General features: G+C 45.5%; 1 protein-coding gene across 3 annotated transcripts in view; it reads right to left on the bottom strand.

Annotated features, from left to right (window-relative positions):
• Positions 1-27,050, bottom strand: part of LOC106572338 (ras-related protein Rab-27B) — an 81,297-nt gene that overhangs the window by 13,034 nt on the left and 41,213 nt on the right. For all 3 annotated transcript variants that reach the window (XM_045694065.2, XM_014146387.3, XM_045694076.2), the window contains one exon: positions 260-361. In XM_045694065.2, coding sequence (XP_045550021.1) covers positions 260-342 — 83 coding nt within the window. In that variant the 5' untranslated portion in view covers positions 343-361. The remainder of the gene's footprint in view (positions 1-259; positions 362-27,050) is intronic.

Here is a 27,050-nt window from a genome sequence, read left to right on the forward strand (position 1 = left end):
ACTACATGATTCCACATGTGTTATTTCATAGTTTTGATGTCTTTACTATTATTCTACAATGTAAAAAAATTGTACAAATTAAAAAAAATACCCTTGAATGAGTGTCCAAAACTTTTGACCGGTACTGTATACAGAGCCATGAAGGTATCAAATCGTATTGAAAGGGAAAGATGCACATCCCTAATAACTAGGTGTGTGTGTGTGTGTGTGTGTGTGTGTGTGTGTGTGTGTGTGTGTGTGTGTGTGTGTGTGTGTGTACCTGTATAGAAAGGTTGTCTTCCCTACTCCAGAGTCCCCCAGAGCCAGGAGCTTGATCAGGTAATCATAGTCCCCATCAGTCATCGTGCTGACAGCGCTGAACCTGGAGTTAACAAAACAAGAAGAAGTCATTTTTAAAAACCAACCGCTTTCCAATCTCAGAGGAGACACTTTAACCACAAGGTCACTGAGTGAGTACATGAAGTTAGACAGCGGATTCATCCCAGCCTGTCTGACAATTCATACATTCATTCAGTTGAAGTCAGAAGTTAACATAAACCTTAGCCAAATACATTTAAACTCAGTTTTTCACAATTCCTGACATTTAATCCTAGTAAAAATTCCCTGTCTTAGGTCAGTTAGGATCACCACTTTATTTTAAGAATGTGAAATGTCAGAATAATAGTAGAGAGAATGATATATTTCAGCTTTCATCACATTCTCAGTGGGTCAGAAGTTTACATACAATCAATTAGTATTTGGTAGCATTGCCTTTCAATTGTGTAACTTGGGGTCAAACGTTTCAGGTAGCCTTCCACAAGCTTCCCACAATAAATAAATTGGGTGAATTTTGGCCCATTCCTCCTGACAGAGCAGGTGTAACTGAGTCAGGTTTGTAGGACTCCTTGCTCGCACACACTTTTTAAGTTCTGCCCACAAATGTTCTATGGGATTGAGGTCAGGGTTTGTGATGGCCACTCCAATACCTTGACTTTGTTGTCCTTAAGCCATTTTGCCACAACTTTGGAAGTATGATTGGGGTCATTGTCCATTTGGAAGACCCATTTGCGACCAAGCTTTAACTTCCTGACTGATGTCTTGAGATGTTGCTTCAATATATCCACCTAATTTTCCTGCCTCATGATGCCATCTATTTTGTGAAGTGCACCAGTCCCTCCTGCAGCAAAGCACCCCCACAACATGATGCTGCCACCCCCATGTGATGGTGTTCGTCGGCTTGCAAGCTTCCCCTTTTTCCTCCAAACATAACGATGGTCATTATAGCCAAACAGTTCTATTTTTGTTTCATCAGACCAAAGGACATTTCTCCAAAAAGTACGATCTTTGTCCCAATGTGCAGTTGCAAACCGTAGTCTGGCTTTTTTATGGCGGTTTTAGAGCAGTGGCTTCTTCCTTGCTGAGCGGCCTTTCAGGTTGTCGATATAGGACTCGTTTTACTGTGGATATAAATACTTTTCTACCTGTTTTTATTTTATTATATATTTTTTTAAATCACCTTTATTTAACCAGGTAGGCCAGTTGAGAACAAGTTCTCATTTACAATTGCGACCTGGCCAAGATAAAGCAAAGCAGTTCGACAACATACAACAACAGAGTTACACATGGAGTAAACAAAACACACAGTCAATAACACAATAGAAAAAGTCTATATACAGTGTGTGCAAATGAGGTACGATAAGGCAGGTAAGGCAATAAATAGGCCATAGTGGCAAAATAATTACAATTTAGCATTTAAACACTGGAGTGATAGATAGTTTCCTCCAGCATCTTTGCAAGCCCCTTTGCTGTTGTTCTGGGATTGATTTGCACTTTTCGCACCAAAGTACGTTCATCTCTAGGAGACAGAACGTGTCTCCTTCCTGAGCGGTATGACGGCTGCGTGGTCCCATGGTGTTTATACTTGTTCGTACAGATGAACGTGGTACTTTCAGGCATTTGGAAATTGTTCTCAAAGGATGAACCAGACTTATGGAGGTCTACAATTTTGTTTCTGAGGTCTTGGCTGATTTCTTTTGATTTTCCCATGATGTCAAGCAAAGAGGAACTGAGCTTGAATGTAGGCCTTGAAATACATCCACAGGTACACCTTCAAATTATGTCAATTATCCTATCAGAAGCTTCTAAAGCCATGACATCCTTTTCTGGAATTTTCCAAGCTGTTTAAAGGCACAGTCAACTTAGTGTATGTAAACTTCTGACCCACTGGAATTGTGATACAGTGAATTGTAAGTGAAATAATCTGTCTGTAAACAATTGTTGGAAAAATGACTTGTGTCATGCACAAAGTAGATGTCCTAACTGACTTGCCAAAACTATAGTTTGTTAACAAGAAATTTGTGGAGTGGTTGGAAAAACGAGTTTTAATGACTCCAACCTAAGTGTATGTAATCTTCTGACTTCAACTGTACATTCATACAAGTTGGAAACAGACAACAGGGAACTGGCCTGGGGTCAGTAAAGGTTTGTCAAACAAACAACGGGGAACTGGCCTGGGGTCAGTAAAGGTTTATCAAACAGACAACAGGGAACTGGCCTGGGGTCAGTAAAGGTTTATCAAACAGACAACGGGGAACTGGCCTGGGGTCAGTAAAGGTTTATCAAACAGACAACGGGGAACTGGCCTGGGGTCAGCAAAGGTTTATCAAACAGACAACAGGGAACTGGCCTGGGGTCAGTAAAGAGACAGACCGAAGCGAAACGGCCCAACGTCATAATAACAAACACAACTTTATTTGATCCAATAAAATGTAATGTGATCAGCCATACAATACAGATCTCTGGTCTAGATCAGACAAAGAACAAGAACAGTGGCACACTAATGTAGACAGTCATCTCATCTCCTGTTAACAAATTACTCTCTGGTCTAGTTTAGTAGCTCACGTGGAACCACAAACATCAACAACGTCCATGTCATGAGAAGGTTCTGAGAGACTTGACTAATGGAAATCTAATTTTGTCTCCTTAAAAACATGCAAAACACACAAACATAGATATGTAAGAACGCTGTTCATTGAATATAGCTCAGCATTCATAGTACCCTCCAAGCTCATCATTAATCTTGAGGCCCTGGGTCTCAACCCCCGCCCTGTGCAATTGGTTCCTGGACCCCAGGTGGTGAAGGTAGGAAACAAAACCTCCACTTCGCTGATCCTCAACACTGGGGCCCCCACAAGGGTGCGTTCTCAGCCCCCTCTTGTACTCCCTGTTCACCCATGACTGTGTGGCCATGCATGCCTCCAACTCATTCATCAAGTTTGCAGACGACACAACAGTACTGGGCTTGATTACCAACAACGACGAGACAGCCTACAGGGAGGAGGTGAGGGCACTCGGAGTGTGCTGTCGGTAAAAAAACCTCTCACTCAACGTCAACAAAACAAAAAAGGAGATATTTGTGGACTTCAGGAAACAGAAGAGGGAGCACTCCCCCATCCACGGGACAGCAGTGGAGAAGGTGGAAAGTTTTAAAGTTCCTCGGCGTACACATCACAGACAAACTGAAATGGTCCACCCACACAGAAAGTGTGGTGAAGAAGGCGCAACAGCCCCTCTTCAACCTCAGAAGGATGAAGAAATTTGGCTTGTCACCTAAAACCCTCAAAGTTTTACAGATGCACAATTGAGAGCATCCCGTCGGGCTGTATCACCGCCTGGTACAGCAACTGCACCGCCCACAACCGCAGGGCTCTCCAGAGGGTGGTGTGGGATGCACAATGCATCACCGGGGGCAAACTACCTGCCCTCCAGGACACCTACAGAACCTGATGTCACAGGAAGGCCAAAAATATCATCATGGACAACAACCACCCGAGCCGCTACCTGTTCACCCCGCTATCATCCAGAAGGAGAGGTCAGTACAGGTGTATCAAAGCTGAGACCGAGAGACTGAAGAACAGCATCTATCTCAAGGCCATCAGACTGTTAAACAGCCATCACTAGCTGCCTACATACAGACTTGAAATCATTGGCCACTTTAATAAATGGAACACTAGTGACTTTAATAATGTTGACAAATTTTTTTTAAATAATAATGTTTACATATCTTACATTACTCACCTCATATGTATATACTGTATTTTATACCATCTATTGCATCTTGCCTATGCCGCTCTGTCATTGCTCATCCATATATTTATATATTCTTATTCCATTCCTTTACTTAGATTTGCGTGTATTAGGTAGTTGTTGTGGAATTGTTAGATTACATGTTAGATATTGCTGCACTGTCGGAACTAGAAGCACAAGCATTTCACCACACTCACATTAACATCTGCTAACCACGTGTATGTGACCAATAAAATTTGATTTGATTTAATTCAATGTGTAAGGTCAGTCTGGGCTGTGACATGATTGGTTTTATAGGTTGACAATGATTGGTCCTGTTACTAAGGAACTCATTTCACATGTTGGCTACGTGGGGAGATGTATAAAACAGCCAACACTATGAAAGAGACAAGCTTTCATATATCATGCCGGACTGGACATTCCTTCAGACTAGTTGTAGCTCTCCGGTGTTCAAGCCCCGTCTCCATTCTAGTCTATATCCCATCTAACTCTTTTCTTTTCATTTTTCAAAGTAAATAATTACATCAGCATTCTGATCACTTTAATACATACAGTTGAAGTCGGAAGTTTACATACACTTAGGTTAGAGTCATATAACTTGTTTTTCAACCACTCCACAAATTTCCTGTTAACAAACTATAGTTTTGGCAAGTCGGTTAAGACATCTACTTTGTGCATGACACAAGTCATTTTTCCAACAATTGTTTACAGACAGATTATTTCACTAATAATTCACTGTATCACAATTCCAGTGGGTCAGACATTTACATACACTAAGTTGACTGTGCCTTTAAACAGCTTGGAAAATTCAAGAAAATTATGTCATGGCTTTAGAAGCTTCTGATAGGATAATTGACATCATTTGAGTCAATTGGAGGTGTACCTGTGGATGTATTTCAATGCCTACCTTCAAACTCAGTGCCTCTTTGCTTGACATCATGGGAAAATCAAAAGAAATCAGCCAAGACCTCAGAAAAAAAATTGTAGACCTCCACATGTCTGGTTCATCCATGGGAGAAATTTCCAAACACCTGAAGGTATCATGTTCATCTGTACAAACAATAGTACGCAAGTATAAACACCATAGGACCACGCAGCCGCCATACCGCTCAGGAAGGAGACGCGTTCTGTCTCCTAGAGATGAACGAAAAGTGCCAGTCAATCCCAGAACAACAGCAAAGGACCTTGTGAAGATGCTGGAGGAAACAGGTACAAAAGTATCTATATCCACACGACACAACCTGAAAGGCCGCTCAGCAAGGAAGAAGCCACTGCTCCAAAACCGCCATAAAAAAAGCCAGACAACTGCACATGGGGACAAAGATCATACTTTTTGGAGAAATGTCCTCTGGTGTGATGAAACAAAAATATAACTATTTGGTCATAATGACCATCGTTATGTTAGGAGGAAAAAGGTTGGAGGTTTGCAAGCCGAAGAACACCATCCCAAACGTGAAGCACGGGGGTGGCAGCATCATGTTGTGGGGGTGCTTTGCTGCAGGAGGGACTGGTGCACTTCACAAAATAGATGGCATCATGAGGCAGGAAAATTAGGTGGATATATTGAAGCAACATCTCAAGACATCAGTCAGGATGTTAAAGCTTGGTCGCAAATGGGACTTCCGAATGGACAATGACCCCAAGCATACTTCCAAAGTTGTGGCAAAATGGCTTATGGACAACAAAGTCAAGGTATTGGAGTGGCCATCACAAATCCCTGACCTCAATCCCATAGAAAATGTGTGGGCAGAACTGAAAAAGCGTGTGCGAGCAAGGAGGCCTACAAACCTGACTCAGTTACACCAGCTCTGTCAGGAGGAATGAGCCAAAATTCACCCAAATTATTGTGGAAAGCTTGTGGAAGGCTACCCGAAATGTTTGACCCAAGTTAAACAATTTAAAGGCAACGCTACCAAATACTAATTGAGTGCATGTAAATTTCTGACCCACCGGGAATGTGATGAAAGAAATAAAAGCTGAAATAAATCATTCTCTCTACTATTATTCTGACATTTCACATTCTTAAAACAAAGTGGTGATCCTAAATGACCTAAAACAGGGAATTTTTACTAGGATTAAAATGTCAGGAATTGTGAAAAACTGAGTTGAAATGTATTTGGCTAAGGTGTATGTAAACTTCCGACTTCAACTGTATATATATATATATATATATATATATATATATATATATATATATATATATATATATATATATATATATATATATATATATATATATATATATATATTATGCTATGGGTCAGAGGTTAGATGTTAGACTGTGGCCTTCTGGGAAAGAGCCTGGGAGCGCCAGCCACTGGGGGGGTAGAGAGGGCGTATCGGGGGAAACCGGGCGTGTGTGTTTTATGTACGATCCTATCCGATGTGATCTCTCTCAGATGGGGTGGCACATGATATCATCCCCATGAGGTGCTCCTCTGGTTGGATGGGAAAGCAGAGACACTTCTACTGATTGTACTGTGTTTACCCCCCCCCCCCCCCCCCCCACCCACCCACCCCCCCACCAGATACCACGGTACCATTATCAATTCACTCTACATAGACAGTTAATTGTGAGGAAAGGAACAGAGTCCATGTAAACGACCAGAGTTCTGTACAGTAGTCTAATTGGGAGGAACAGAGTCCATCTAAACGACCAGAGTTCTGTACAGTAGTCTAATTGGGAGGAACAGAGTCCATCTAAACGACCAGAGTTCTGTACAGTAGTCTAATTGGGAGGAACAGAGTCCATCTAAACGACCAGAGTTCTGTACAGTAGTCTAATTGGGAGGAACAGAGTCCATCTAAACGACCAGAGTTCTGTACAGTAGTCTAATTGGGAGGAACAGAGTCCATCTAAACGACCAGAGTTCTGTACAGTAGTCTAATTGGGAGGAACAGAGTCCATGTAAACGACCAGAGTTCTGTACAGTAGTCTAATTGGGAGGAACAGAGTCCATCTAAACGACCAGAGTTCTGTACAGTAGTCTAATTGGGAGGAACAGAGTCCATCTAAACGACCAGAGTTCTGTACAGTAGTCTAATTGGGAGGAACAGAGTCCATGTAAATGACCAGAGTTCTGTACAGTAGTCTAATTGGGAGGAACAGAGTCCATCTAAACGACCAGAGTTCTGTACAGTAGTCTAATTGGGAGGAACAGAGTCCATCTAAACGACCAGAGTTCTGTACAGTAGTCTAATTGGGAGGAACAGAGTCCATGTAAATGACCAGAGTTCTGTACAGTAGTCTAATTGGGAGGAACAGAGTCCATCTAAACGACCAGAGTTCTGTACAGTAGTCTAATTGGGAGGAACAGAGTCCATGTAAATGACCAGAGTTCTGTACAGTAGTCTAATTGGGAGGAACAGAGTCCATCTAAACGACCAGAGTTCTGTACAGTAGTCTAATTGGGAGGAACAGAGTCCATGTAAACGACCAGAGTTCTGTACAGTAGTCTAATTGGGAGGAACAGAGTCCATCTAAACGACCAGAGTTCTGTACAGTAGTCTAATTGGGAGGAACAGAGTCCATCTAAACGACCAGAGTTCTGTACAGTAGTCTAATTGGGAGGAACAGAGTCCATGTAAATGACCAGAGTTCTGTACAGTAGTCTAATTGGGAGGAACAGAGTCCATCTAAACGACCAGAGTTCTGTACAGTAGTCTAATTGGGAGGAACAGAGTCCATCTAAACGACCAGAGTTCTGTACAGTAGTCTAATTGGGAGGAACAGAGTCCATGTAAATGACCAGAGTTCTGTACAGTAGTCTAATTGGGAGGAACAGAGTCCATCTAAACGACCAGAGTTCTGTACAGTAGTCTAATTGGGAGGAACAGAGTCCATGTAAATGACCAGAGTTCTGTACAGTAGTCTAATTGGGAGGAACAGAGTCCATCTAAACGACCAGAGTTCTGTACAGTAGTCTAATTGGGAGGAACAGAGTCCATCTAAACGACCAGAGTTCTGTACAGTAGTCTAATTGGGAGGAACAGAGTCCATGTAAATGACCAGAGTTCTGTACAGTAGTCTAATTGGGAGGAACAGAGTCCATGTAAATGACCAGAGTTCTGTACAGTAGTCTAATTGGGAGGAACAGAGTCCATCTAAACGACCAGAGTTCTGTACAGTAGTCTAATTGGGAGGAACAGAGTCCATGTAAATGACCAGAGTTCTGTACAGTAGTCTAATTGGGAGGAACAGAGTCCATCTAAACGACCAGAGTTCTGTACAGTAGTCTAATTGGGAGGAACAGAGTCCATGTAAATGACCAGAGTTCTGTACAGTAGTCTAATTGGGAGGAACAGAGTCCATCTAAACGACCAGAGTTCTGTACAGTAGTCTAATTGGGAGGAACAGAGTCCATGTAAATGACCAGAGTTCTGTACAGTAGTCTAATTGGGAGGAACAGAGTCCATCTAAACGACCAGAGTTCTGTACAGTAGTCTAATTGGGAGGAACAGAGTCCATGTAAACGACCAGAGTTCTGTACAGTAGTCTAATTGGGAGGAACAGAGTCCATCTAAACGACCAGAGTTCTGTACAGTAGTCTAATTGGGAGGAACAGAGTCCATGTAAACGACCAGAGTTCTGTACAGTAGTCTAATTGGGAGGAACAGAGTCCATGTAAATGACCAGAGTTCTGTACAGTAGTCTAATTGGGAGGAACAGAGTCCATCTAAACGACCAGAGTTCTGTACAGTAGTCTAATTGGATCTCAGAAGGTTCCACATACATAATATGTTAATTACAAGTTGCTTTGGATGACACCGTTAGTCAAATTTCCATAGTATTAGTGGTAAAACTAAGTTATCAGATCCCAAACGGCCTTTAGGTCCCCAACGAGGTGGTTTAGTTTTAGTGGCTCAGTCGTGTCCCTGTTCCTGTTGTGCGTCTAGTCTGTTTGTTTGCCTCACTGAACCCATGGATTATATTTAGACAAGAAGATCATGAGACTCCAATTCACTCAGTAGAGAGAAAGAGAACTGGAGGGCAACAGCACGGCACCACCTTATTTCCCAGCTGTCCAAGCAGTTCTTTTAAAAACACATTTAGGAAAAGTTGATGAGACGGGGGGGGGGGGGGGGGGGGAATGCCTTTCACCACAGTAGAGTAATTACAATCTTAAAACGACATAACGGTTAAAAAAACCGGCTCTGGCAGTTCCATGTTGTTGTTAAACCAGGACCCTGGGCCCCTCGTCCCCAGGAGGATGAGAAGCAGACCCGTCTATGGATCCATTGTCAGAGGAATCAGGATGTCCTGACGATGTGATCAGCGGACCTCACTGTCCCTCAGGGGACCCATGTGTAGTCAATAGCTGTAGGAGTCCGGTGATTGCACTGAGCCTTCCGTCTGTACAAACACATCTACGGTCTCACTTCATGTACACCAAAATAACCCAATGAGTCTGTGCGATTACCATCACCAAACGATTGTCTAGGCTTATGATCAGGGTTAGGTTTAAAAAAGGTTCATTACTGAACATCTACAAACCCTCTATTTGTGAATATCGACATGAAGTAATACCATTTTCTATTTGAGTAGTTTCTGTATAGATTGGATCAAAACATTATGTTCCAACAGGAGATGCAATACGAGTCTGTCATGTGAAAGTCGAGTCCCTGTTCGATTTGAGAATTATGAAATTGGTTTACTATGTCCATTTCCCTTTCCATTCGCCTTTTCTTGTGAATAGCTAGTGAAGAGAGCTGGTAAGAAGAGGAATATGAATCAACAAGATACTTGAGGATCCCACTGAACAACAATGGTGCAGTCAGACAGGGTCTGCATTCCAAAATGGCACCCTATTCCTCATTGGTCTCTGGCCAAAGGTAGGGCACTATATAGGTCTCTGGCCAAAGGTAGTGCACTACATAGGTCTCTGGCCAAAGGTAGGGCACTACATAGGTCTCTGGCCAAAGGTAGTGCACTATATAGTTCTCTGGCCAAAGGTAGGGCACTATATAGTTCTCTGGCCAAAGGTAGGGCACTATATAGTTCTCTGGCCAAAGGTAGGGCACTATATAGGGAAAATTGAGCCATCTGGGATGCAGTCAGAGTGATTCAGGCAGAAGGTTTTAGACACACGCACCATTGAAGAAGGCAGGGTGCTGATTTGAAGTGTCTCCAGATGCATCCCATTACAATACATTTCTCCAACTCCAGCCATTGGCTACAGAACAGCACTTTACATCTGGAAATGTGTGCAACAGTGATTAGATGAGCGAAGTATTGGCCTATGGAGGCTGGCTCCTATTGTTTTACTAGCAGATAATTTATTACTACAAACAGTAGCTATAGTACACAGTGGTACAATGAAATACTGAAACACATTAAAACATTAACACGCCAAGGAGAGGGCTGGGTATGACTTGATGTCTCGTTCAATTTTGCAATGGAAATACACAAGACAGCTCTAGTAAAAAAAGATTTTACATTTCCTTGTTAGATAAGGCAACGTCAACACAAAATATGCAATCCTGTAAAAAAGGAAGCACGCTTTTCAAATAAAGACATTCTGAACACTGTCTGATCTCAATTTTGATAAGCTACTAAACATAATAACCCTGCTGGCAGTCTGAACAAACTCGTTCTGGCTTTTAATGGCAGGTAGCCTAGTGGTTAGAGTGTTGGACTAGTAACCGAAAGGTTGCTGGATCGAATCCCCGAGCTGACAAGGTAGAAATCTGTTGTTCTGCCCCTGAACAAGGCAGTTAACCCACTGTTCCCCGGTAGGCCGTCATTGTAAATAAGGATTTGTTTTTAACTGACTTGCCTAGTTAAATAAAAGGTTAAATAAATAAATGAAATAAACAAAGCTCTTACTACTGCCTCCAGAGAGAGATCTATGGCTCTCTACCAGTCCCTCTACTGCCTCCAGAGAGAGATCTATGGCTATCTACCAGTCCCTCTACTGCCTCCATAGAGAGATCTATGGCTATCTACCGCCTCCATAGAGAGATCTATGGCTCTCTACCAGTCCCTCTACTGCCTCCATAGAGAGATCTATGGCTCTCTACCAGTCCCTCTACTGCCTCCATAGAGAGATCTATGGCTATCTACCAGTCCCTCTACTGCCTCCATAGAGAGATCTATGGCTCTCTACCAGTCCCTCTACTGCCTCCATAGAGAGATCTATGGCTCTCTACCAGTCCCTCTACTGCCTCCATAGAGAGATCTATGGCTATCTACCAGTCCCTCTACTGCCTCCATAGAGAGATCTATGGCTCTCTACCAGTCCCTCTACTGCCTCCAGAGAGAGATCTATGGCTCTCTACCAGTCCCTCTACTGCCTCCAGAGAGAGATCTATGGCTATCTACCGCCTCCATAGAGAGATCTATGGCTCTCTACCAGTCCCTCTACTGCCTCCATAGAGAGATCTATGGCTATCTACCAGTCCCTCTACTGCCTCCATAGAGAGATCTATGGCTCTCTACCAGTCCCTCTACTGCCTCCATAGAGAGATCTATGGCTCTCTACCAGTCCCTCTACTGCCTCCAGAGAGAGATCTATGGCTATCTACCGCCTCCATAGAGAGATCTATGGCTCTCTACCAGTCCCTCTACTGCCTCCATAGAGAGATCTATGGCTCTCTACCAGTCCCTCTACTGCCTCCATAGAGAGATCTATGGCTTTCTACCAGTCCCTCTACTGCCTCCATAGAGAGATCTATGGCTATCTTCCAACACCAGTCCTCTACTGAACTGCTTCTGAATAGTGATTTGCTAAATCAGTTGATTTTTACAATTTCTGTTTATTTCACTTTTATTTAACCAGGTAGGCTAGTTGAGAACAAGTTCTCATTTACAACTGCGACCTGGCCAAGATAAAGCAAAGCAGTGCGACAAAAACAACACAGAGTTACACATGTGGTAAACAAACGTACAGTCAATAACACAATAGAAACATCTATATACAGTGTGTGCAAATGTAGTAAGATTAGGGAGGTAAGGCAATAAATAGGCCGTAGCGGAGAAATAATTACAATTTAGCAATTAACACTGGAGTGATATATGTGCAGAAGATGAATGTGCAAGTAGAGATACTGGGGTGCAAAGGAGCAAAAATAAATAAATAACAATATGGGGATGAGGTAGTTGTATGGGCTATTTACAGATGGGCTGTGTACAGGTGCAATGATCGGTAAGCTGCTCTGACAGCTGGTGCTTAAAGTTAGTGAGGGAGATATGTCCCCATCTTCAGTGATTTTTGCAATTCGTTCCAGTCATTGGCAGCAGAGAACTGGAAGGAAAGGCGGCCAAAGGAGGAGTTGGCTTTGGGGATGACCAGTGAAATATACCTGCTGGAGCGCATGCTACGGGTGGGTGTTGCTATGGTGACTAGTGAGCTGAGATAAGGCTGAGCTTTACCTAGCAAAGACTTATAGATGACCTGGAGCCAGTGGGTTTGGCGCCGAATATGAAGCGAGGGCCAGCCAACGAGAGGAAGCTGTTGACCGGGGTAGGGGGTAGCCAGGTGGAAAGCATGGCCAGCCATGGAAAATTGCTTCTTGAAATTCTCGATTATCGTAGATTTATCGGTGGTGACAGTGTTTCCTAGCCTCAGAGCAGTGGGCAGCTGGGAGGAGGTGCTCTTATTCTCCATGGACTTTACAGTGTCCCATAACTTTTTGGAGTTTGTGCTACAGGATGCAGATTTCTGCTTGAAAAAGCTAGCCTTAGCTTTCCTAACTGCCTGTGTATATTGGTTCCTAACTTCCCTGAAAAGTTGAATATTGCGGGGGCTATTCGTTGCTAATTCAGTATGCCACAGGGTGTTTTTGTGCTGGTCAAGGGCAGTCAAGTCTGGGGTAAAAGGGCTATATCTGTTATTGGTTCTACATTTCTTGAATGAGGCATGCTTATTTAAGATGGTGAGGAAGGCACTTTTAAAAGAATAACCAGGCATCCTCTACTGATGGTATGAGGTCAATATCCTTCCAGGATACCCGGGCCAGGTCGATTAGAAAGGCCTGCTCACTGAAGTGTTTTAGGGAGCGTTTGACAGTGATGAGGGGTGGTCGTTTGACCGCAGACCCATTACGGACGCAGGCAATGAAGCAGTGATCGCTGAGATCCTGGTTGAAGACAGCAGAGGTGTGTTTAGATGGCAGGTTGGTCAGGATGATATCTATGAGGGTGCCCGTGTTTACGGATTTTACGGTTGTACCTGGTAGGTTCCTTGATCATTTGTGTGAGATTGAGGGCATCAAGCTTAGATTGTAGGACGGCCTGGGTGTTAAGCATATCCCAGTTTCGGTCACCTAACAGAACAAACTCTGAAGATAAATGGAGGGCAATTAATTCACATATGGTGTTCAGGGCACAGCTGGGAGCTGAGGGGGGTCTATAACAAGCGGCAACGGTGAGAGACTTATTTCTGGAAAGGTGGATTTTTAAAAGTAGAAGCTCGAACTGCTTGGGCACAGACCTGGATAGCATGACAGAACTCTGCAGGCCATCTCTGCAGTAGATTGCAACTCCACCCCCATTGGCAGTTCATCTTGGCGGAAAATGTTGTAGTTGGGGATGGAAATTTCCGAATTTTTGGTGGCCTTCCTACGCCAGGATTCAGACATGGCTAGGAGATCAGGGTTGGCGGAGTGTGCTAAAGCATTGAATAAAACAAACTTAGGGAGGAGGCTTCTGATGTTAACATGCATGAAACCAAGGCTTTTACGGTTACAGACGTCAACAAATGATAGCGCCTGGGGAATAGGAGTGGAACTGGGGGCTACAGGGCCTGGGTTAACCTCTACATCACCAGAGGAACAGAAGGATAAGGGTACGGCTAAAGGCTATAAGAACTGTCCAAAATTGATGCAGAAAAATGAATCCATGCTTTTGTTACTTCTAGGTTAGACTACCGCAATGCTCTACTTTCCGGCTACCCGGATAAAGCACTAAATAAACTTCAGTTAGTGCTAAATACGGCTGCTAGAATCCTGACTAGAACCAAAAAATGTGATCATATTACTCCAGTGTTAGCCTCCCTACACTGGCTCCCTGTTAAGGCAAGGGCTGATTTCAAGGTTTTACTGCTAACCTACAAAGCATTACATGGGCTTGCTCCTACCTATCTTTCCGATTTGGTCCTGCCGTACATACCTACACGTACGCTACGGTCACAAGACACATATAGAGCTCCATTTTTATGGAATGGTCTGCCTACCCATGTGACAGACGCAGACTCGGTCTCAACCTTTAAGTCTTTATTGAAGACTCATCTCTTCAGTAGGTCCTATGATTGAGTGTAGTCTGGCCCAGGAGTGTGAAGGTGAACAGAAAGGCACTGGAGCAATGAACCGCCCTTGCTGTCTCTGCCTGGCCGGTTCCCCGCTCTCCTCTGAGATTCTCTGCCTCTAACCCTATTACAGGGGCCGAGTCACTGGCTTACTGGTGCTCTTCCATGCCGTCCCTAGGAGGGGTGCGTCACTTGAGTGGGTTGAGTCACTGATGTGGTCTTCCTGTCTGGGTTGGCGCCCCCCCTTGGGTTGTGCCGTGGCGGAGATCTTTGTGGGCTATATTCGGCCTTGTCTCAGGATGGTAAGTTGGTGGTTGAAGTTATCCCTCTAGTGGTGTGGGGGCTGTGCTTTGACAAAGTGGGTGGGGTTATATCGTGCCTGTTTGGCCCTGTCCGGGGATATCATCAGATGTGGCCACAGTGTCTCCTGACCCCTCCTGTCTCAGCCTCCAGTATTTATGCTGCAGTAGTTTGTGTCGGGGGGCTAGGGTCAGTCTGTTATATCTGGAGTATTTCTCCTGTCTTATCCGGTGTCCTGTGTGAATTTAAGTATGCTCTCTAATTCTCTCTTTCTCAGGGGACCTGAGCCCTAGGACCATGCCTCAGGACTACCTGGCATGATGACTCCTTGCTGTCCCCAGTCCACCTGGCCGTGCTGCTGCTCCAGTTTCAACTGTTCTGTCTGCGGCTATGAAAACATAGCCTGGTTCCTCTCTAGGTTTCTTCCTAGGTTTTCCTAGCCACCGTGCTTCTACACCTGCATTGCTTGCTGTTTGGGGTTTTAGGCTGGGTTTCTGTACAGCACTTTGAGATATCAGCTGATGTAAGAAGGGCTATATAAATACATTTGATTTGATTATCTGTAATCATGGTAGTATCCATATTCATGTAAAAGTGTTTAGAAACATATTCTAAAAATTACTCCAAAATGACAGTACATCATTTACCATTACTTTCTATTGGGCACAAAATAATCTGAAACACAACCAAAACAAAACAGCCAATACATCCAACAAGTCTGTAGAGTCACAAGTGTGATGTAAATCAGGAGAGCTATTAGGCCAACAAGGGGTCGTCTCTACGGGAAAGAGGTCTCCTCTACGGGGAAGAGTTCTCCTCTACGGGGAAGAGGTCTCCTCTACGGGGAAGGGGTCTCCTCTACGGGGAAGGGGTCTCCTCTACGGGGAAGAGGTCTCCTCTACGGGGAAGGGGTCTCCTCTACGGGGAAGGGGTCTCCTCTACGGGGAAGAGGTCTCCTCTACGGGGAAGGGGTCTCCTCTACGGGGAAGGGGTCTCCTCTACGGGGAAGAGGTCTCCTCTACGGGGAAGAGGTCTCCTCTACGGGGAAGAGGTCTCCTCTACGGGGAAGGGGTCTCCTCTACGGGGAAGGGGTCTCCTCTACGGGGAAGGGGTCTCCTCTACGGGGAAGGGGTCTCCTCTACGGGGAAGAGTTCTCCTCTACGGGGAAGGGGTCTCCTCTACGGGGAAGGGGTCTCCTCTACGGGGAAGGGGTCTCCTCTACGGGGAAGGGGTCTCCTCTACGGGGAAGGGGTCTCCTCTACGGGGAAGGGGTCTCCTCTACGGGGAAGGGGTCTCCTCTACGGGGAAGAGGTCTCCTCTACGGGGAAGAGTTCTCCTCTACGGGGAAGAGTTCTCCTCTACGGGGAAGAGTTCTCCTCTACGGGGAAGAGTTCTCCTCTACGGGGAAGAGTTCTCCTCTACGGGGAAGAGGAGGTCTCTACGGGGAAGAGTTCTCCTCTACGGGGAAGAGGAGGTCTCTACGGGGAAGAGGAGGTCTCTACGGGGAAGAGGAGGTCTCTACGGGGAAGAGGAGGTCTCTACGGGGAAGAGTTCTCCTCTACGGGGAAGAGGAGGTCTCTACGGGGAAGAGGTCTCCTCTACGGGGAAGAGTTCTCCTCTACGGGGAAGGGGTCTCCTCTACGGGGAAGAGTTCTCCTCTACGGGGAAGAGTTCTCCTCTACGGGGAAGAGTTCTCCTCTACGGGGAAGAGTTCTCCTCTACGGGGAAGAGTTCTCCTCTACGGGGAAGAGTTCTCCTCTACGGGGAAGAGGTCTCCTCTACGGGGAAGAGGTCTCCTCTACGGGGAAGAGGTCTCCTCTACGGGGAAGAGGTCTCCTCTACGGGGAAGAGTTCTCCTCTACGGGGAAGAGGTCTCCTCTACGGGGAAGAGGTCTCCTCTACGGGGAAGAGGTCTCCTCTACGGGGAAGAGTTCTCCTCTACGGGGAAGAGTTCTCCTCTACGGGGAAGAGTTCTCCTCTACGGGGAAGAGTTCTCCTCTACGGGGAAGAGGTCTCTACGGGGAAGAGTTCTCCTCTACGGGGAAGAGGAGGTCTCTACGGGGAAGCATGCATACCCAAACAGTCACCTGAGGCTCAGACTAACAGCATAATAATCTCTCATCTGTCTGCATTATCTCAAGCCTGTGTGTGTGTGTGTGTGTGTGTGTGTGTACGTGTACGTGTGCGTGTGCGTGTGTGTACGTGTGCGTGTGCGTACGTGTGCGTGTACGTGTGCGTGTGAGTGTGATCGTGAGTGTGATCGTATCTGACGAGTTGACATTATTCAGCATTTTTTTTTTCTTCCCCAGAACAGAAGTGTAATGATTATTGGATCGCTACATCTGAGGCACTGAAGGCAGGAGAGCTGGTGGTTATGGCTTCTAGCTGGTTTCTGCAGTGAGGCAGGCTGTTGGTCTACAGAAGCTATTGATTGCTGTAGCCTCCGGGAGGACAGGTCTGGGAAGTGTCTGAGTGTTTGTGCGTGTGGCACATTCCCACTGCCGAGAGCTGTTTCTCTCACACCTGCGCCAGTCAATACTGCTATCTGGACCCTGATTATAAATACTAAACAGACATGTGTCACCCACATGCTCAATGCCAATAAACATTTGTTCAAATTCTATCTAAAAAAAATGTTGTTCAAAAACTGCTTTCATTGATCTAGTTCAACAAGAGAAATCATCAAGTAGTCTAGTCTACTGTAGGAGTCGACCTAACCTAGGGTCAGTCAATTACCCCGAGAGAGAGAGGGAGGTGAATTATTCTATGTAAACAATAAATAACTTGCAGCGTAACTGACATGACAACAGGTTGATAGAAGGAAAAACAGAAAGGTCTCTTTTCAAAAAGCCCCCCCCCCCTCCCAAAAACAAAAGGGGACCAGGTGGCGTTTCAAATGGTTCAGACCACTTTCAGCAGCTCAGACTCAGTGTGTCAGGTTTGTTAGTGAGTCCCTGCATGTGTTCTATCTGCTGTGTAAAACCCCTCTCCATCTCCCTGCTATCCCTGAGCCCCGTGGAGCAGAAGGCAGGGGGGTGAACTAATACCTGTAGCAGCAGCAGCAGCAGCTCCAGTCAGACAGAAAGGTTAGCGGTGCTGGAGGTCAACCTGGGAGATCCATCTAACGCAGAGGGAGAGAAGCAGGGACCAGGGTGGACCAGGGAGGACCAGGGAGGACCAAGGAGGACCAAGGTGGACCAAGGAGGACCAAGGAGGACCAGGGAGGACCAGGGTGGACCAGGGAGGACCAGGGAGGACCAGGGAGGACCAGGGAGGACCAGGGAGGACCAGGGAGGACCAGGGTGGACCAAGGCTGATCAGGGTCTATCAAGGTGGACCAGGGAGGACCAAGGCTGATCAGGGCTGACCAGGGCGGACCACGGTCGATCAAGGCTGACCCGGGCGGACCACGGTCGATCAAGGCTGACCCGGGCGGACCAAGGCTGACCCGGGCGGACCAAGGCTGACCCGGGCGGACCAAGGCTGACCCGGGCGGACCAAGGCTGACCCGGGCGGACCAAGGCTGACCAAGGCTGACCAAGGCTGACCAAGGCTGACCAGGGCGGACCAAGGCTGACCAGGGCGGACCAAGGCTGACCAGGGCGGACCAAGGCGGACCAGGGCGGACCAGGGCGGACCAGGGCGGACGTTTGTACAGTGGTGAAAATAAGGCAGTATGTTTTCCGGCATCCCAGAAAAGTAAATAGTGTGGGTACACCGTACCGGTAGAACAAAAAAAAACTGTAGGCTACTACGCCACTAATCTTTATTATTATTCATTACATCATGTCAGGGGCACGAAACATTAGCGAATGTACTTGGAAACGGGTGGTATAGACTACGCTCCAAAATGTGACGTGGTTCAACGAGAACACTGAAAATATGCCGACTCAGATATGACTGGTTGACACCTAATGTCGTTAGGCCTACATTTTTTGGGGGTGTTTGGTGTAAAAGACTTCTCTCCATTCACCACTGTTTGGAGGCTGGAAATATGCTGAGAGTGGACGAACGTGCGTTGGTAGCCAAGTAAATGGGCCCTTTGGCAATCAGATGAAAACATCATGACTGGTTGTGTTTATGCGACAATAAAAAAAATTATACATTTTAAAAAGTGAAATGACTCATCTTTACGACTAGGCCCACAGATATCCTACTGAATTAATAGTGGTTCTATGTAATTCTATCCTACTGAATTAATAGGGGTTCTATGTAATTCTATCCTACTGAATTAATAGGGGTTCTATGTAATTCTATCCTACTGAATTAATAGGGGTTCTATGTAATTCTATCCAACTGAATTAATAGGGGTTCTATGTAATTCTATCCTACTGAATTAATAGGGGTTCTATGTATTTCTATCCTACTGAATTAACAGGGGTTCTATGTATTTCTATCCTACTGAATTAACAGGGGTTCTATGTAATATATCCTACTGAATTAATAGGGGTTCTATGTAATTCTATCCTACTGAATTAACAGGGGTTCTATGTAATATATCCTACTGAATTAACAGGGGTTCTATGTAATATATCCTACTGAATTAACAGGGGTTCTATGTAATATATCCTACTGAATTAATAGGGGTTCTATGTAATGCTATGATTAGGCCCATTACATTTTTCAGGAGGTCCCATACCGAGAAGAAAATGCATCTACTTTCACCTCTGGGTGTTTGCGTGTGTGTGTGTGTGTATTATCCGATGTTCCCTGCTATCCCTTGACCCCATGGGGTTTCCCCTCACAGGGCAGGGGGTGAACTAACACCTGTTGCAGCAGCAGCAGCTCCAGTCAGACAGAAAGGTTAGCGGTGCAGGAAGTCAACCTGGGAGATCCATCTAACACAAAGCCCAATATAAAGGCATATCCTGAGAGAGACAGGGACACGGAGAAACAGAGGACAGGGTAAATAGCCTATACTCACACAGTCCTCTGATAACCAGGAGAAGTAACTGCCTGTCCTCCCCCTCCCTCACCTGGTACTGACAGTAACGGCCTGTCCCCCCCTCCCTCACCTGGTACTGACAGTAACTGCCTGCCCCCCCCCTCCCTCACCTGGTACTGACAGTAACTGCCTGTCCCCCCCTCCCTCACCTGGTACTGACAGTAACTGCCTGTCCCCCACCTCCCTCCCTCACCTGGTACTGACAGTAACTGCCTGTCCCCCCCCCTCCTTCACCTGGTACTGACAGTAACGGCCTGTCCCCCCCTCCCTCCCTCACCTGGTACTGACAGTAACGGCCTGTCCCTCCCTCCCTCACCTGGTACTGACAGTAACTGCCTGTCCCTCCCTCCCTCCCTCACCTGGTACTGACAGTAACTGCCTGTCCCCCCTCCCTCCCTCACCTGGTACTGACAGTAACTGCCTGCCCCCCCCCTCCCTCACCTGGTACTGACAGTAACTGCCTGTCCCCCCCTCCCTCACCTGGTACTGACAGTAACTGCCTGTCCCCCACCTCCCTCCCTCACCTGGTACTGACAGTAACTGCCTGTCCCCCCCTCCCTCACCTGGTACTGACAGTAACTGCCTGCCCCCCCCCTCCCTCACCTGGTACTGACAGTAACTGCCTGTCCCCCACCTCCCTCCCTCACCTGGTACTGACAGTAACTGCCTGTCCCCCACCTCCCTCCCTCACCTGGTACTGACAGTAACTGCCTGTCCCCCACCTCCCTCCCTCACCTGGTACTGACAGTAACTGCCTGTCCCCCACCTCCCTCCCTCACCTGGTACTGACAGTAACTGCCTGTCCCCCCCCTCCTCCCTCACCTGGTACTGACAGTAACTGCCTGTCCCCCACCTCCCTCCCTCACCTGGTACTGACAGTAACTGCCTGTCCCCCCCCTCCTTCACCTGGTACTGACAGTAACGGCCTGTCCCCCCCTCCCTCCCTCACCTGGTACTGACAGTAACGGCCTGTCCCCCCCTCCCTCCCTCACCTGGTACTGACAGTAACGGCCTGTCCCTCCCTCCCTCCCTCCCTCACCTGGTACTGACAGTAACTGCCTGTCCCCCCCTCCCTCCCTCACCTGGTACTGACAGTAACTGCCTGTCCCCCCCTCCCTCCCTCACCTGGTACTGACAGTAACTGCCTGTCCCCCCCTCACCTGGTACTGACCCTTAACTGCCTGTCCCCCCCTCACCTGGTACTGACAGTAACTGCCTGTCCCCCCCTCCTCCCTCACCTGGTACTGACAGTAACTGCCTGTCCCCCCCTCCTCCCTCACCTGGTACTGACAGTAACTGCCTGTCCCCCCCATCCCTCATCTGGTACTGACAGTAACTGCCTGTCCCCCCCTCACCTGGTACTGACAGTAACTGCCTGTCCACCCCTCACCTGGTACTGACAGTAACTGCCTGTCCCCCCCCTCACCTGGTACTGACAGTAACTGCCTGTCCTCCCCTCCCTCCCTCACCTGGTACTGACAGTAACTGCCTGCCCCCCCCCTCCCTCCCTCACCTGGTACTGACAGTAACTGCCTGCCCCCCCCTCCCTCACCTGGTACTGACAGTAACTGCCTGTCCCCCCCCTCCTCCCTCACCTGGTACTGACAGTAACTGCCTGTCCCCCACCTCCCTCCCTCACCTGGTACTGACAGTAACTGCCTGTCCCCCCCCCGTCGATGCCAAACCTACCACTGGTGTGCGTGGCCAAAGAACTTTATTTTCATGTCATCCAACAAAATGTAAAAAACGCCTGGAGTTTGAAAAACGCCGTTGGCACATGGATTAGAACCCGTGCTTTGGTCAGATGACGTTAAAATAGAGCTCTTTGGAGTCCAAATGAATATGCATAAGCAGAAAAGAACCCCATATCAACTGTCCAATATGGTGGCGGATCTTTCATGTTATTGAGCTATTTCGCTTCCACAGGTCCTGGGGCCATTGTTAACGTCAATGACATCATTAACTTTACCCATAAAACCTGGTTGCCTCTACCAGGAGGCTGAAACATGGCCGCAAGTGAATTTTCCAGCAAGACAATAAACCCAAGAAGACATCAAAATGCACAAAGAAATGTTTAATTGGCCCCAACAAAAATAATAATCTACATTTTACCATCTCTGAAACCCATTGAAAACCTTTGGTTTGAATTGAAGAGAGCAGTCCATAAGCACAGACAAAGGATATCAAGGATCTGGAGAGATTCTGTAAGGTGGAATGGTCTAAAGATCACTTCCAGAAGGTTCTCCAAATCATAAAACCGTTTAGAAAAAGGCTCAGTGCCGTTATCCTCACAAGGTGAGGGATTGAAAACAGGGCTGTCAATAATTTTGACCCATACCTTTGTGTAAAAAAAATCTCTTAAATCTGAGCAATTGTATTGTTTTTCCCCATTTTATTTTTTTTTGCATACAATATAGTTAGGGTTAACCCTAACCCAATATCAATATATATATCAATATATTATATATATTGTAGCCTACCATGTATCCTAACATACCTACGGTGAAGCATGGTGGTGGCAGCATCATGCTGAGGGGATGTTTTTCAGCGGCAGGGACTTGGACACTAGTCAGGATTGAGGGAAAACTAAACGGAGCAAAGTACAGAGAGAGATCCTTGATGAAGACCTGCTCCAGAGCGCTCAGGACCTCAGACTGGGGTGAAGGTTCACCTTCCAACAGGACAATGGCCCTAAGCACACAGCCAAGACAACTTCGGAGTGGCTTCGGGACAAGTCTCTGAATGTCCTTGAGTGGCCCAGCCAGAGCCCGGACATGAACCTGATCGAAAATCTCTGGAGAGACCTGAAAATAGCTGTGCAACGACGCTCCCCATCCAACCTGACAGAGCTTGAGAGGATCTGCAGAGAAGAATGGGAGAAACTCCCCAAATACAGGTGTGCCAAGCTTGTAGCGTCATACCCAAGAAGACTTGAGGCTGTAATCGCTGCCAAAAGGTGCTTCAACAAAGTACTGAGTAAAGGGTCTGAATACTTATGTAATTATTATTATTTATGAATTTGCAAAAAAATTCTAAAAAACAGTTTTTGCTTTGTCACTATGGGGTAGATGGGTAATAAAACATAAAATAAAAAAAATACATTTTCGATTAAGGCTTTAACACAACAAAATGTGGAAAAAGTAAAGGGGTATGAATACTTTCTGATTTAATCTATAATATAGACCACTATAGGTGAACTGATCTATAATATAGACCAGTATAGGTGAACTGATCTATAATATAGACCACTATAGGTGAACTGATCTATAATATAGACCACTATAGGTGAACTGGTCTATAATATAGACCACTATAGGTGAACTGGTCTATAATATAGACCACTATAGGTGAACTGGTCTATAATATAGACCACTATAGGTGAACTGATCTATAATATAGACCACTATAGGTGAACTGATCTATAATATAGACCACTATAGGTGAACTGATCTATAATATAGACCACTATAGGTGAACTGATCTATAATATAGACCACTATAGGTGAACTGATCTAATCTATAAAATAGGCTCCTGAGTGGCACAGCGGTCTAAGGCACTGCATCTCAGTGCACGAGGCATCACTACAGTCCCTGGTTCGAATTCAGGCTGCATTACATCCGGCCGCAATTGGGAGTCCCCATAAGGACGGCGTACAATTGGCCCAGCGTCGTCCAGGTTTGGCCGGAGTAGGCCGTCATTGTAAATAAGAATTTGTTCTTAACTGACTTGCCTAGTTTAAATAAAAGGTAAATAAATAAAATAGGTGAAGTCCCTGAAATCATGCCAGCAGAATGTTGAGAAGCCTACAGTACATTTGTGGATACTTAATTCTGATACAGTAATGTTACGTCAATACAACGACGCTGAAAGGGTTGATAATTCACTAGTTAAATCAACAACTACATCCACCCATCATTAACTAGTTAAATCAACAACTACCCATCATTAACTAGTTAAATCAACAACTACATCCACCCATCATTAACTAGTTAAATCAACAACTACCCATCTAGTTAAATCAACAACTACCCATCATTAACTAGTTAAATCAACAACTACTCATCATTAACTAGTTAAATCAACAACTACCCATCGTTAACTAGTTAAATCAACAACTACTCATCGTTAACTAGTTAAATCAACAACTACCCATCGTTAACTAGTTAAATCAACTACATCCACCCATCATTAACTAGTTAAATCAACAACTACCCATCATTAACTAGTTAAATCAACAACTACATCCACCCATCATTAACTAGTTAAATCAACAACTACCCATCTAGTTAAATCAACAACTACCCATCATTAACTAGTTAAATCAACAACTACTCATCATTAACTAGTTAAATCAACAACTACTCATCATTAACTAGTTAAATCAACAACTACTCATCGTTAACTAGTTAAATCAACAACTACCCATCGTTAACTAGTTAAATCAACTACATCCACCCATCATTAACTAGTTAAATCAACAACTACCCATCATTAACTAGTTAAATCAACAACTACATCCACCCATAATGAACTAGTTAAATCAACAACTACCCATCATTAACTAGTTAAATCAACAACTACCCATCATTAACTAGTTAAATCAACAACTACCCATCGTTAACTAGTTAAATCAACTACATCCACCCATCATTAACTAGTTAAATCAACAACTACCCATCATTAACTAGTTAAATCAACTACATCCACCCATCATTAACTAGTTAAATCAACAACTACCCATCATTAACTAGTTAAATCAACATGCAGCAACAACTACAGGGGTGTGTTTGTCAAACAGCAGAGAAACAACTTCACCAACACACACACACACACACACACACACACACACACACACACACACCACACACACACACACACACACACACACACACACACACACACACACACACACACACACACACACACACAGAGAAACAAGCTTCACCAACAGAGGAACACACACACACACACACACACACACACACACACACACACACACACACAGTGAAACAACTTTAGCAACAGGGAAAAACAACACTTGTGGCTTAAGGTTCATTATTAGGTTGGGAGTAATTAGATCACTTGCAAGTCAATACTATTTAAATTAATTAGAACAAACCGCCTTTTCATAGGTTAGGAATAATTAGATAATTTGCAAGTCAATAACATTTAAATGAATTAGAACAAACCGCCTTTTCATAGAAACAACGCGAGTCCCAAATGGTGCCCTGCTCTATTCACGATTAGTGCTGAACACATTGACAATGACATAACTAGAACCAGAGGCCCTGGTTAAAAGGAGTGCTCTATGTAGTGAACAGGGTTCCGTTTGGGACTAAAACACGCCGTAGGTATGTGACATCATGTCATGGGACCGGGATTGTTTAGCCTAGCTAAGTATGCATCCCAAATCCCTATGTAGTGCACTACTTTTGACCAGAGCCCTAAAGTTAACAGCAGGTATTTTGCATGTAAGTTTAAGTATTTTGATAGGGAATAGGGTGACATTTGTATCAGCAGTTTAAAAATCAGTCACAAACAAGTTATTCTCGGTCTCCTCTTCTCTGAGAGATGAGCCACAAGCAGTCATTAAACCTTCACTGTACACACACAGAGAGACAGAGACAAGGAGAGACAAGGAGAGAGACAGAGACAGAGAGAGAGACAGGGAGAGAGAGAGAGAGAGAGACAGAGACAGGGAGAGAGAGAGACAGGAAGAGAGACAGAGACAGGGAGAGAGACAGGAAGAGAGAGAGAGACAGGAAGAGAGACAGAGACAGGGAGAGAGACAGAGAGAGAGAGAGACAGAGCGACAGAGAGAGACAGAGCGACAGAGAGAGAGAGAGACTACATTATTTCATGATAGACTACAGTATTGCATGGTAGACTACAGTATTGCATGGTAGACTACAGTATTGCATGGTAGGCTACAGTATTTCATGGTAGGCTACAGTATTTCATGGTAGGCTACATTATTTCATGGTAGGCTACAGTATGTCATGGTAGGCTACAGTATTTCATGGTAGACTACAGTATTTCATGGTAGACTACAGTATGTCATGGTAGGCTACAGTATTGAATGGTAGGCTACAGTATTGCATGGTAGGCTACAGTATTGCATGGTAGGCTACAGTATGTCATGGTAGGCTACAGTATTTCATGGTAGACTACAGTATGTCATGGTAGACTACAGTATGTCATGGTAGACTACAGTATTGCATGGTAGGCAACAGTATTTCATGGTAGACTACAGTATTGCATGGTAGACTGCAGTATTTCATGGTAGGCTACAGCATTTCATGGTAGGCTACAGCATTTCATGGTAGGCTACAGTATTTCATGGTAGGCTACAGTAATTCATGGTAGGCTACAGTATTTCATGGTAGACTACAGTATTTCATGGTAGGCTACAGTATTGCATGATACCATTTGACACAGTGTGTATGTGTTGGCTTCATGACCTGGTCAAATGAATAATATCTCAACACAAAGTTTCTGGAGCCGACAGTCTAATCTGGAGCCGACAGTCAGATCTAGAGCCGACAGTCAGATCTAGAGCCGACAGTCAGATCTAGAGCCGACAGTCAGATCTAGAGCCGACAGTCAGATCTAGAGCCGACAGTCAGATCTAGAGCCGACAGTCAGATCTAGAGCCGACAGTCAGATCTGGAGCCGACAGTCAGATCTGGAGCCGACAGTCAGATCTGGAGCCGACAGTCAGATCTGGAGCCGACAGTCAGATCTGGAGCCGACAGTATGATCTAGAGCCGACAGTATGATCTAGAGCCGACAGTATGATCTAGAGCCGACAGTATGATCTAGAGCCGACAGTATGATCTAGAGCCGACAGTATGATCTAGAGCCGACAGTATGATCTGGAGCCGACAGTATGATCTGGAGCCGACAGTATGATCTGGAGCCGACAGTATGATCTAGAGCCGACAGTATGATCTAGAGCCGACAGTATGATCTAGAGCCGACAGTATGATCTGGAGCCGACAGTATGATCTGGAGCCGACAGTATGATCTAGAGCCGACAGTATGATCTGGAGCCGACAGTATGATCTGGAGCCGACAGTATGATCTGGAGCCGACAGTATGATCTAGAGCCGACAGTATGATCTAGAGCCGACAGTATGATCTAGAGCCGACAGTATGATCTGGAGCCGACAGTATGATCTGGAGCCGACAAGCCGACAGTATGATCTAGAGCCGACAGTATGATCTGGAGCCGACAGTATGATCTGGAGCCGACAGTATGATCTAGAGCCGACAGTATGATCTGGAGCCGACAGTATGATCTGGAGCCGACAGTATGATCTAGAGCCGACAGTATGATCTAGAGCCGACAGTATGATCTAGAGCCGACAGTATGATCTGGAGCCGACAGTATGATCTGGAGCCGACAGTATGATCTGGAGCCGACAGTATGATCTGGAGCCGACAGTATGATCTGGAGCCGACAGTATGATCTGGAGCCGACAGTATGATCTGG

Source organism: Salmo salar, chromosome 01, assembly GCF_965601325.2.
Source record: "Salmo salar chromosome 01, fSalSal1, whole genome shotgun sequence".
Classification (NCBI taxonomy): Eukaryota; Metazoa; Chordata; class Actinopteri; order Salmoniformes; family Salmonidae; genus Salmo; species Salmo salar.